Source organism: Zosterops lateralis (assembly GCF_965231275.1).
Source record: "Zosterops lateralis genome assembly, chromosome: 3".
Classification (NCBI taxonomy): domain Eukaryota; kingdom Metazoa; phylum Chordata; class Aves; order Passeriformes; family Zosteropidae; genus Zosterops; species Zosterops lateralis.
This window is the reverse complement of record NC_139764.1, coordinates 84,653,111-84,665,868: the sequence shown is the minus strand read 5'-3', so window position 1 is coordinate 84,665,868 and position 12,758 is coordinate 84,653,111. Positions and strand designations below refer to the sequence as shown.

The 12,758-nt window shown below is 36.8% G+C and overlaps 1 protein-coding gene across 8 annotated transcripts in view; it reads left to right on the top strand.

Moving 5' to 3' along the window:
• Nucleotides 1–12,758, top strand: part of COL19A1 (collagen type XIX alpha 1 chain) — a 178,440-nt gene that overhangs the window by 129,631 nt on the left and 36,051 nt on the right. For all 8 annotated transcript variants that reach the window (XM_083856904.1, XM_083856907.1, XM_083856906.1 and 5 more), the window contains 8 exons: nucleotides 3,374–3,436; nucleotides 4,223–4,267; nucleotides 5,187–5,222; nucleotides 6,135–6,170; nucleotides 6,280–6,333; nucleotides 7,769–7,822; nucleotides 11,221–11,274; nucleotides 12,561–12,650. In XM_083856904.1, coding sequence (XP_083713030.1) covers nucleotides 3,374–3,436; nucleotides 4,223–4,267; nucleotides 5,187–5,222; nucleotides 6,135–6,170; nucleotides 6,280–6,333; nucleotides 7,769–7,822; nucleotides 11,221–11,274; nucleotides 12,561–12,650 — 432 coding nt within the window. The remainder of the gene's footprint in view (nucleotides 1–3,373; nucleotides 3,437–4,222; nucleotides 4,268–5,186; nucleotides 5,223–6,134; nucleotides 6,171–6,279; nucleotides 6,334–7,768; nucleotides 7,823–11,220; nucleotides 11,275–12,560; nucleotides 12,651–12,758) is intronic.

Here is a 12,758-nt window from a genome sequence, read left to right as displayed (position 1 = left end):
GAAACTTAATTTCTGTATTTGGTCTCCTGTTTCATGTATATGTGTTGAAGTTTTATATACTTTGATTTTCACATTTCATTTCCTTACCAGTTTCTTTTTCCTGACAAAAAGCTTTCACTGATACCAACACTGTTTCCTCTATTGATACCATTTTTAATTGTAACTCATTCCCCACCTCTGCTTTATCAATCTCTTTTATCATGATAGTCCCTTTAAGGTTAATTCTGCAAGAGGAAATACCAACAGTGACGATCTCCAGGAAATGATACACATCTGTCTCCAAAAAGTCGTGTTTCTTGTAATTATAAGGCTCTAGGTATTCTTAAGGTAGCTTTTATTTCCTAATTAATAATATTCTGGAAAAAATGTAGATCAGCAGGTATGTGTCTGTAAATTAATTATCTTTTAAATCCTGGATAGCTTACCAACTTTCTTCTTCCTTCAGCTCTGTCTTCTTCCTTCATGACTCTGTCATGAGCAATTAACTGTTCAACAAGAAATTGCTGTTTGATTCCAGATGAAAGAGGAGTTGGCTTTCTGATTCAAATAGAAGGTTCTAAATATGCAAACTTTAACTAAATACTCAGACCCTCCTAGAGTCAACTTAAGCCTCCAACAACAAACATATTAATTCCTATACATTTTATGATGGAATGGGATATTCCCATCAAGGACCAGAAAGAGGTCTTCAAAGAAAAGAACAGCTACTCTGCTTTGCCATTGATTCACTTAGGCAGATGTATGTACCAGTAGCTTGTCTTTTTTCCATGCTTTTACCTAGTATGACAGAAGCTGATTTTGTCCACAGCACCCTGGAGACATCAAGCAGTCTTTCACATTCCAGTATTGAATTTGCAGTGTGCCTCAGTTATTTGTATTGGTAAAATAATATTTGAGTGATACTCTGAGCTTTTTGAGGTTCCTTACAGCACAGGGAATGGTGGTGTCATTTTCCATCATTTTATCTATGTTGTTAAGGATGTCACAAAGCCTTCTTTCAGTTTGGTTTTTAAAGTGTTCAGGTATTTGACCACATTTTAGTTGTTATAGGCATTTTCACTTTCTTTTTTTAAACAAACAGAAAAACAATAGGATATTAGTATGGCTTCTTTGTGTTGGTATTTCTAGGATCCATGAGAAACTGATAACAAGAAATGTGGTGGCTCTTAAGACCCATCATAATTAACAAATTTTTCTCTTTCTCTGATTTCTCTGTTTCATTTCAAATTATTTGCAATTTTTCTGATTGCTGTATGGTAATTTCTGATTGATGTAATAAGTATTGGTAATTGCACAATGTATTTAAATAATTTAATGCAACCAGGGTTTTTCTGGGTCAGTATCAATCACTTTATCAGAGTGATTTTTAAGGAGGCTGGACTGCAAGCCTTTAAAAGCATAATTTACTTGATCCATACACACAATGAAAGAGCACTATAAATACAGTTGCTGATTGCAGCAGCAAATTGTGCTGAACAGCAAACCAAGATCAGCAGTCTTTCTTTAATGAAGGTGAGAGGAACCTGCTGAGTTTAAGTAGTAAAATTGATCCTCAGTGGGGTGGGAGGCAGTACTGGAGCATTGCTTCCCTCATTCTTCCCATCTGCCTGTTTTTACATGTCACTATTTTTATATTCCTTCTTGTTATGCCTTTTGCTTTTTCAGCGTAAATCAGATGCTTTGCATGTGTTCGATAAATGCATTTTGTTTTCTTCTTTTTGCCAAGAAACTGTTTCTGCCCTGTACTGTATGTCACATTCCTTCAGAGATGAATAAGTGATGCTTCATGATTTGCATTTATATATCTCAGGCCTCTGCTATCCTTTGCTTGGGCTTTCAAGGCCTCTGTTTGTCATCCTTCTTTTTTACCAGTTTTCAATATGTAGATATAAGATCATTTAGCCAAACTTGCTTCTAAATATCTTTAGACAGGGCATATAGATCAGTTTAATTAAAAATGTTCTCCAACACATAAAAATAAGAAAATAAACCAAAACACAAAGAAATTGAAACTACAACACAATCTAGTCAAGAAATGCTTCAGAATAATTATTATTTGTAGTAATTTTAGATGGGATAAGTAATTATTAACATTCTAATTTTTTTTTTTTTTTGCTTTGGCATAATTTCCTTACATCTGGTTGTAAAGAGCAAATTACCCATAAAAACATAAAGGACATAAGGGTAGTTATTTGGTCTAATAGCCTTTTCCCTTTTTTAAATTTTTTTGCTCCACATATGCAAACAAAAGAAAGCACAACTCAGTATAAATCATAATTTGTACTGTACTCATGGTAACTGACACCTGGATTCTCAGTCCAGTGGTGGTCAACTACATCTCATCAGTACTCAGGTGTCTGGGTATCTACCTCTTGCTCTGAAGCTGATTTTCATAATTAGTATACTAACTGTTACAAACCCTAAACACCAAGGACAATCTATCAGGAAATTAGCATTTCTAAAATAATAAGTTTTTCTTTCAATATATATTCAGTTACCATCTTTTGAAAATATTAACAGGTGTAAATGGCACATGTATTCTTTGTGACACTTTCCCATTTTAGAGCAATGGAAACTGAAGCATGGCAAGGGGAGTTGACTTACTCAGGGTTCCTGCTCACCCCAGGCAGGAGTTCTAGGATTAGGGTTCCCTGAGTCTTGACTGGAGCTTATTTTTCAGTCTTATTGGGGTTTTGTTTCTTTTTCCATTGTCATTGCAAAAAAAATGTTCCTCTTCGGAAGTCTGACTGTGAAAAGTTTTGCTTTGTGTTTTATTGTGTGTTTACCTTGTACAGAAGAGTAAATAAATGCAGTGCAATAACAGCTGAGCAAGTATACAACCTGAAGCTCTAGCCCTTAAGTCTGTCTTCTTTGAGAAGCAACGTGAGGAGCCTGTTCCCTCTACTTTGTCTTAACTACTGTAGTAGACTTAAATTAGTTCTACTTTTTTTGCATTTTATGGTGCTCAAAAGTAAAAGGCTTGTGGTTCTTTTTCATAGAAGTTGGATTTTTTGTTCTTTTCTAACATACTTGAGAAATGTATTGTAACAACAAACATAAAAATATGTTCTTTGTGTTGAACCTAAAAAAAACATAGATTTGCATGTCAGTAGTCAACATAGACACTTCCCTTTTATGCTTTTGTTCATTTTCTGCTAGTGTGGCAGGAGTGTGAATGTGTGATAGAGGATGTGTTCTGCAATACACTACCTAGTTGTACTGCATTGGCATTTATTATTATTCCCTGTCTAGTAGTAAATTAGGACTTTGGAACTTAAAACTGGTATATTACAAGAAATTGTTATGGAAAGTAAATTGTGACTGGAAGTAAATAGTGATATTTTCTGATCTTTGTGGTTATATTTCTTTCCAGAGTGATGCAAGACTACTAGGAGTACTTGGGACCCCTGGATTTAAAGGCCAGAAGGGAGACATTGTAAGAATTTGGGATGAATTTGGAGAAGTTTCAAAGTGTCTACCCAGCCTGTCCCTGCCACCCTTAACATAGTGATTTATTTATTGATTTGATTTGATTTATCCCAATGGGCTTTGAAGGAATAGATTTTTGAGATGACTGGCACTTTGATCTGTTCAATCCAATATCCAACTCATCGTGCTATCCTGCAGTGGCAGCATATTATCTTCTCTAGTACAAATAGAAAGGGGAAATGCTGAAAGAATTATGTATGGTTTCTATAATACCATCTGAGAAGTCAAATGAGCTGCCCTGCCATTATGTGGGAAAGACTCTGAAAAAGATGAAATTCAGAAAATATTTTGGATAGTAAATAATGAATATTTAAAGCAGTTTCTCTGTAAAAAGGAGGCTTTTTATACCAAAAATACTCATAGACAGCTTCTAAAAATCATATGGAAGTCAAATTCTGAATCCACATCATATGGCACTATATTGTTATAGTTATCTCTCCTTTATAAACAGCTCACCATACTTTAACAATTGCATGCCTTTCAAACTTGAAGGAGAAGAGACAAATGCTCTGGATATGTGACAGAATTGACAACATTTTATTGAGAAGCCTGCAGATCTGATATAGAAAACAGTAATTTAAATTCATTTGCAGATGTCTAAGCTTTCTTTCCATTGTAACAATAATTAAGATTTTGTGGCCCACACACACCAAAGTACGATTAAAGAAGAGGAGGGGGTTATTTACATTTGCCAGAATATAAAGATTTTAAATATAACTAATTTTGTTAAAAGGGTCAAAAAGGAGAATTGGGAATGACTGGTGCAAAAGGAGAAAAGGTGAGTTAATTCCTTATGTCTGTGCTCATCTGTTTACTAGAAGTTGATGCAATATACTGATTATGAATGAAATCTTGTAAAATATACAGGAGATCAAGAAAACACTTGGGCATGAGAAAAGTTGTCAGTCTCTAAATGTCCTTAATATTTTATTCAATCCCCTCCTTGGGAAGGTATTTACATATCCAAGTAAATTTCGTGTTCTACCAGCTCACAAAGTCCTTAGCTTTAAAAACATTCAGACTTTACTTACTACCAGTTTAAAATTATTTTTATATAAGTTTATGACCAGAGGCTGCCTCATGAATGAGGTGCCAGTCGTACTTTACCGAGTTATGAATGTGATCTTCAATCTCTATATGAAAAAACAAGAAGTTTTAAATTATTAAAATTTACAAATCAACATTCCAATTTAGTATGTTTCAGTTTAAGCATAAATTTTACAGCATGATTTGGGAGGTATTACTTGGGAACAGGTGTGTATTTTGCTTTTCTAGGAATATGTGCTGTACATGGTTCTACTGATTAATAGGTGCCAGGGTGATTTTGCCATTCAGCTGTGAATAGTTTCTTTGGTCATATCTTTATAGTTTTCATGCAGGGAAAATTGTTAATTTTACTTCCTTGATATCACAGATTTGTGATTTTGTGTGTTGTAAAGCACTTGTGTTTGAGAATTTTTCAGATTTGGGGACATAATCACTCTCTTTAGTTCATATTCCTGACCCTCCCTTGTGCTCCTGCTTAAAAGGATCATAGATGTCATGGACTTGCCGTTAAATCAACATCATCCCTCAAGTAAAATTTTGTAGTCCATATGTTTGCATTTTAGGCAGGTTTAAAAAATCCACATTTTCCAGGACGTGTGCTATTTACCATTTTACATAAATCTGTTAACCTCCTTTCTACTTTTCCTTAGGGAGAGCCTTCTGAAAAAGGGGACAAGGGAGACCCAGTAAGTATAGCATGTTTTGAACTGCTGTGAATAATGTACATTTGAGATTACTTTGATACCATATTCTTTCTGTAATTCTTTTCTTTGTAGATGTTCATTAGATGCAGGGATTATGTGGGATAGCATATGTATTGTCTCCTTCTGACATTTGTATCAAGATCTCCCAGGTTATAAATAAAAAAACAGAGGTGTGCCCATTTTTTTTTTAGCATTTCTGTTGCTGGTACTATCTATGTACTAAACTGAGTTTAGAGCACATGATGTTTTTTATTCCCTGAAGGTTCTTTTTTTCAGCTTTTTTACAAAATTTTATGTGGCCTGAACTGTACTGTTTTGATGCCACCAGAGTGGCATTTAACATCAGGCTGTTCATACAGCCATTTTATATATGCATAACTTTTTTCTTGTTTTGAGGCAAATTTTCAGATCACTCATTCTGTAAGAGTCTGTTTACCTATGTTACATATTTGTAATTAATTATTGTCCTCTCCTATGATATTTGACAAAATCTAGTTATGTTTTTAATATAAAACTTAAGGTTGCTGAGATATTTGTGGCAAACATATTATAATAATCAGAATAAGTCCTCCTGTAATAATGTGTGGTTGTCAAGGTGAGTACTGGATACCAGAAGAGATGAAGTGGTGAAGAATAGGCTTTTGACTGGAAATGCTCTTAAGGAAATGTAGTGTTTTCAAACATTTTTCCTTTAAAACATTGGGAAAACTTGCAAAAAATTAGGTTGCAAAAGGAATATCTTTCAGAATTTGCAAAAGTCATCAGAAATTATTTAATATTTTCTCAATATTTAAGTTTGCAAACTGTATTAAAATATTTTAAGGTAGCTAATTAAACTCTTAGTTGATCCTGCTTTAATTTTTAACTTCTTATGGTTGTATTTATTATTTTCAGGGAGAGACTGGAATGGAGGGATCAAAAGGAAATAAGGTATTTCTGGACTTGTACATGATATATATGTTGCTAGTATATGCAGCTGATACTGGGAGGCATAGCAGTAAACTTGGATATTTTGTTTTCTCAAAAAAAAAATCATTAGGGTGAAATGGGAGATCCTGGACCACCTGGTCTTATTGGAAATCCAGGATCACAGGTAAGTGTTATTTCATCCAATAACAGTTGCATTCTATGGTGTTATATAAGAGGACTCTGAAGCTATCAACACTTTACTTAATATTAATGGGCAAAGAATGCAAATAGTTTATATCAAAAGTTTGTGCTTGAATCATGGCTATTTTACATAAAACTTACATTTTGCATGAAGTTCTTGTTGCTTTCTGTGTTACTCAAAGAAATATTTAAGCAACACTCATGTTATTTTGTCACTTGAGAATATGAGCACCCATTTTGCAATTAGAAATCCAGTGGTAGCAGGGTGTATTCCCTTTATGCATTAGTGAGGCAGGGAGTGACCACTGCCAGTGCTTTAGTAGCTCCTTTGTTTAATCCTATGAGACAGCAGGTAATGTTAAAGCAGTCATGGCCTTGCTTTGAGTCTATCCTCATAGGCAAACCTCAGGAAGTGTGGACTGGATGAGTTGACAGTGAGGTGGATTCAGAGCTGGCTGAACAGCAGATACGAGAGGGTCATAATCATGGCACAGGGTCTAGTTGGAGACCTGTCACTGGTGGAGTCCACCAGGGTTCAATACTGGGCCCAGTCTTGTTTAACTGGTTCATGAACAACTTGGGTGAAGGTGCAGAGCCCTCCTCAGCAAGTTCCCTACAACACAAAAGCTGGGAGCAGTGGCTGTGCAGCCCCTCAGAGGGACCAGGACAGGTTGGAGAGATGGGCAAGGGAGAAATGTCTGAAATTCAGCAGAGGAAAATGCAGGGTCTTGCACCTGGGGAGGAATAACCATAGGGGACAACCTTCTGGAAAGCAGGTCTTTGAAGAAGGACCTGCAGATCCTGGTGGACAACACCATGAGCCAGCAGTGCCCTTGAGGCCAAGAAGGCCAATGTTATCCTGGGATGCATTAGAAAGATCATTGCCAGCAGGTCTAGGGATGTGATCCTGCCCCTCTACTCAGCCCTGGTGAGGTCACATCTGGAGTGCTGTGTCCAGTTTTGGGGTCCTCAGTATAAGAGGGACATGGAGCTCCTGGAGCAGGTCCAGTGGAGAGCAACAAAGATGATTAAGGGATTGGAGCATCTCTCTTACAAGGAAAGGCTGAGGGAGCCGGACCTGTTCAGACTTGAGAAAAGTCAGCTGGAAGGAGACCTCATCACTGATTATAAGCATCTAAACAGAGGTGTGGAGGTTTCCAGACTCTTCCCAGTGGTGCCGAGCAATAGGACAAGAGCCAATGGGTAGAAACTGATGCACAGGAAGTTCCACCTGAACATGAGGATGGGTGACTGAGCAATGGAACAAATTGCCCAGGGAGGTTGTGAAATCTCCCTCACAGGAAGAAACTGCAAGGTGCTCTAGAATGTTTTAATATATTTATATATAAGAATGCTTTACACCATATTACAGTAGTTGATTGACTTTTACCTTAGGTGTGTATTATATCATTTCACAGGGACTGCAAGGCCCTCCAGGACCTGTTGGACCCAGGGGACTGCCAGGAGAAGTTGTATGTATTGTGCTATTTCTTCAAATGTAGCTGTGGTGCATGAACACTTAGCCAGTGAAGCAGGGCCACAGAAGTTACCATAGCTGCTCCTTTTGTGCATGGTGCTGTAGCTGTCAGGTGTTGAATAGGACGTATTCAGGAAAAGTAGGATGGGATGCCTTCCCCAACAGGCCATGATCCTGAGTTTCAGTAAACCATCTATATCCTGCTTCTGACACTGTTTGACAGCCTGGAGTGGATCTGGACATTGGGGTCACTGAAATGAGATCTTTTGCCCTTCTTGATGATCTCTCCCTTGTTCCCCTGTTAGCATTATATTCGTTGGGCCCTGGCTTCCCATTCCAGCAGGGAGATCATTGCTTGGCTGCGATGGTTAAGCCACAAGTGGTCTTGGTTTGTGTTGTGCAGCTGCTCACAGTAAGCAGGCACAGATGTTTCTGGGCAAGGCTCCCGAGAGAGGCAGTGTGTTTGTGGGTGTGAAACTGGTGGATTGGGACTGTCGAGCAGTGGTACTTCTCACCAGAGTTGGAATGTTCTGTACTGATTGTGCTTCTGGGTGCCCCACATTCAGGTCTGCCAACTGATTGGGCAAGCTGATGGGGGTCTTTTTTGTGGGAGTTTTAGTGTCCCTGGAACTATTATGCCACTAGGCAACAGCCTGATGGATCTCCTGGCTGGTTGGGGTTACTCAGACTGGTAGCACACAGATCCAGCACACTTGTGACCTTTGTGCCTCTGGGCAGGAAAGGCAAGGGTAAAATGTCAATCCAGTCTGGATTCTCTAGGAAACATCTTAAACTATTAATCACCATTATAATAAACCTGAAAGTTCCCTTAATCACCATTATAATAAACCTGAAAGTTCCCTGGGCATTTGATTTGACACTCACATATAGCAGAAGCCTCTCCTAGGGCAGTGACTGTGTCCCTTCCAAATTATGGCACAATCCCTCTTTCAGCATGCAGACAACTATTTTCTGCCTAATTCCCTGTGTTTCAGTCCACAACACTAGTGGTGTCACACAACCTAACAAGTGGCACCTACCCCCTCTTCTTGGTTCTTGCACTGTCTTCTTCCATAAACCATAAAATGGTTCTAAATAGCGTTTTGGAGGTAAGAGTGGTTAGATCTGAGAAGTGGATCAAGAAGAGCAGATAATAAAAAGCCTAGGTTTACCTAGCAGTTCAGCCACTCACTTGAAAAAGACTGGGATTTCTGTCATTACTCTCTATGTGTGGTTTTGGTTTTATTTTTTTTTTTTTCTACCAACAGAGGCATCTAGAAGCTGGTGTTTGCTGCATTTTGTCTTAGGCCTTTCCACACATTCCACAGACTACATTGTGGAAGATGAGTCTTAAGCCCATATACTTCATTAATATTAAAATACCCTTCTGAGTGATACAGAGCTGGCAGACATTTTATCAGTGACCTATTAAAAGTCTCAGGGATATAAGTGAGGTGACCAGTGGAATACAGCATCTTCAGCTCTTAACAAGGGAAAAAAACACTAGCATTTAACTAGGCACGTGTCATTTTATATTGTATTACTTATTGATCATTTTATTATATCTCATTCTCCTACTCAGATGAGGCATATGTTTTTTCATTTGTATCTAATTTACCTATCAGCTATTCAAAAGTTTGTAAGCCTTATCTGCTGTGCTTCTTTTTATGTATTAATCACCAATCCTACTGTGAAAGATAAAAAAATACTCATCTCTCTCTTGCTTGTGTTGCCATCATTCCACTTGAGTTCATAATTGCTACTTTTGAAACTGGTGTTCTGATAGATCTTTGATCAAGAGAACATTATGAACAGATAAATAATTATTATAATATATGTAAGTCCTAGATGTAAATGATCCTGAAGACGCCTATCTGTGCACACAACTTTAGTATGTAAAAACATAAATTTAAAGGTATTATAGTGGTATTGTGCTTAGCTATAAACTCCTTGGTTTTTTATCTTCTAAAGATGAAACATTATAGATTATAAAACATAATAATTCATTTTATGCAGTATGATGACAATTATGAAAGTTTGAAAATTGTTTTACATTAACTTCCATCATCAAAGAGTCATCTAGCAGAATTGCTTCTTTTCCTAAAAAACCGCTTGGGCTGGGTCCAACCGAAAAAAAGAAGAATTTGGGAAATCCTTAGAAAAGAAGAGAGAGAAGAGAGGCTGTATGTATTTTATGCCAATATCAAAAGTGGATAGAGTAGGCCATGATCAGTAAACATAAATTTCCATTTCCATAATGATTTTCTGTTGGTATAAGCAGAATAGTCTTTGTTAGGGTACCTTTTTTTCTTTCCTATACTTTTAGTTTGGATGACTGGGTGAAATGAGTCTGTCTGTATTAGGTACAGAATGCAGCAGAGAAAGCAAACACAGCTGCTGAGTATTCACTACTGGCATGAAAATGTTGTCATCTGTCATATGTCAGTGTGCACAAAACTGTGTTTTACACTGAGAAGAAAAATTAAAACAATATGTGTTTCCTTGTATTTTTCTTAGAGAGTTCATTTTTCAGTCCAGCTTAAATTTCTTTATACTTAGATTTTACTTTTTGGTTCAGTTTGGGTAATTTTATCCTTTACTGTAAAAATTACTGGTATTCTTAACAAAATGCTTCACTAGTTGGTTGAATAACATTGAAGGGTCATGGAAAGTTTCCTGTATTTGTTGCAGTATAGTGACAGAACCCAATTAAGCCTTACTTATTATTTAAATAGTTTCTATTTAGATTTTAATCTTTTTCATTTATCTTCATTTCTCTGCATTTATAAAAATCCTTCATGAAAAGGACAAGGGAAAGTACTGAAGTTAAAATCAAAATGTGGAAGATGAGAAGATTTAGACAAAAGAAAGGCTGGAACATACTTTATTTACTGAAAACGTTTGACTGTCCATTACATATCTAAAACATTTAAAGGGATTTGTTAGATTAACTAATGTGAAGGAGTAGGAATTCATTGAGGCTTTTAAGATACCAGTTTGAATAATTAACTAGTACAGGAAATCATGCAGCCTCCGTGGGCAAAAAAGATGAGGCACTTACTTAAAATTCAAGTTTTTATGTGCTACTGCCTTCTTTGAAAAAACAGTTGATTTTCAAGTCTTGGAATTACTTTGAAACATAAGAAATAAAGCTTTTGGTCTCTGCCATTCTCCCCAGTAGGGTCCAGAAAATAATCTTGATTATTACATTTTAACTTAAATTTAAAGAAAAATTATTTATATATTTAATTAAGAAAGCATTCATTAACTTATAGTCTTTAACATTTGGGGTCAATACTAAAGCACAGTAAATATTGCAGTGTAAACTAATTTTCATATAACCATTAAGGGAATTGCTATAAAAATGTACAGTTATATTTTCATTAATTCCAGGGCTTACCAGGAGATCCTGGGGTACCAGGAAACCCAGGAATTAAAGGAGACAAGGTATGTTTTAAGTGTTTTTAATTAAACTTGATATGTTAAAGCATTTTAAAATTTCACTCCGAGAGTAACCTTCCATTCTTCTGTAGTGCATCTATGTGGCTGCTGTGAAGTGATTTTAAAGTGATTTTAAAATGTACCAGCAGCAACCCCCTGTGTCTTGGAGAAGAAACATCTCTGCATTTGGAGGTGGCTCTGGCCAGTTTGGCAGCCCAGTTGCTCTTTAGATGAATAATTCAAGTAATATTTCAAAGAGGTTGGACTGTGCCCTTACATTAAATCTGTGCTGTGGAGAAATGTCAGTTCAGGTCCTGACTACAAAACAACCTTTCCAGTGTAGTGTCCTACGCAGACTAATGTGTAAAATCCCACTTCACAGTCAGACATACTCATCTTGGCACAGCTCTAGGGCAGCTACTCTGGCTCAGATGTGAGCCAAGGCTGGATCTCCTTAGGACATTGTATTTTGCTGTGTAGAAATCTCTTAGTTAGAATTCAGCTGCATCAGCCAGGGCTAAAAATTATGTGTGTATATACTGAATGTAAAGAAAAAGAAGAAAAAAGAAGATATATAGGTGTGCCCTGAGCTATATGATGTGATATACATTGTGGGGGACAAGGGAAACCAATGAACTTCAGCCTCCAGCCTGAAGAAGTGAGCTGAAAGAAAGACAAAAAAAAAAAAAAAAAAAAAAAAAAAAAAAAAAAACCCTGGAGCAAGGACAAAAATGTACTCATCTTGCAAAATGGGAAGTGGTGGATTCCGAAAGATTAACAGAGGATGTTGCAGGAGCCTGCAAAAGACAAGAGGACAGTATAATGAAAGGCATAATTTTACTGCATAAGCAGCAGGAGTTTAGAGATATGGAACAAGAGACACTGCATGTATTGAAATAAGGAACAGAGGTGTAAAGAGGAATACACAGAAGGCCCCAGGTTTAGCACTAGTGGTTGATAACTGGGAAGAGACAGCTGTTATTTCAGCTGTTGCTATGAATTAGTTGGCAGGGTTTAATGACATCCTGCATATTAGGAGCCTGGGGAGGAAGAAATGTAGATCAGATGCATTGTAAGCATGGAAAACCAAGAGAATACTAGTTATTATTAATGGTTATATGACCCATGTCTCCAATTCTGTAACTTTTTGAAGGAAAATATGAGGAGTTTTCTTCTTCTCTACATCTTCTCAAAGTACTGGCAGTTTCTATGATAAAATTGATAATATTTAGAGTATTTTTCATAGGGGAAAATTCTCACATTTCAATTAGTGATTCAAATTTATTTCATAGGGTGACCCTGGTGGAATTATGGGACCGCCTGGACATCCAGGTCCAAAAGGAGATATGGGGCCTCCTGGACCAAGCCTGCCTGGAACACCAGTAAGTTCATAATCTGAAAAAACTTTCTTGACTTTATATTCTGCAGGGGGAACTGGGAAAGAATTCTTACTGTGCAATGAAAGAAATCACTGAATGGTTTGTGCTGGA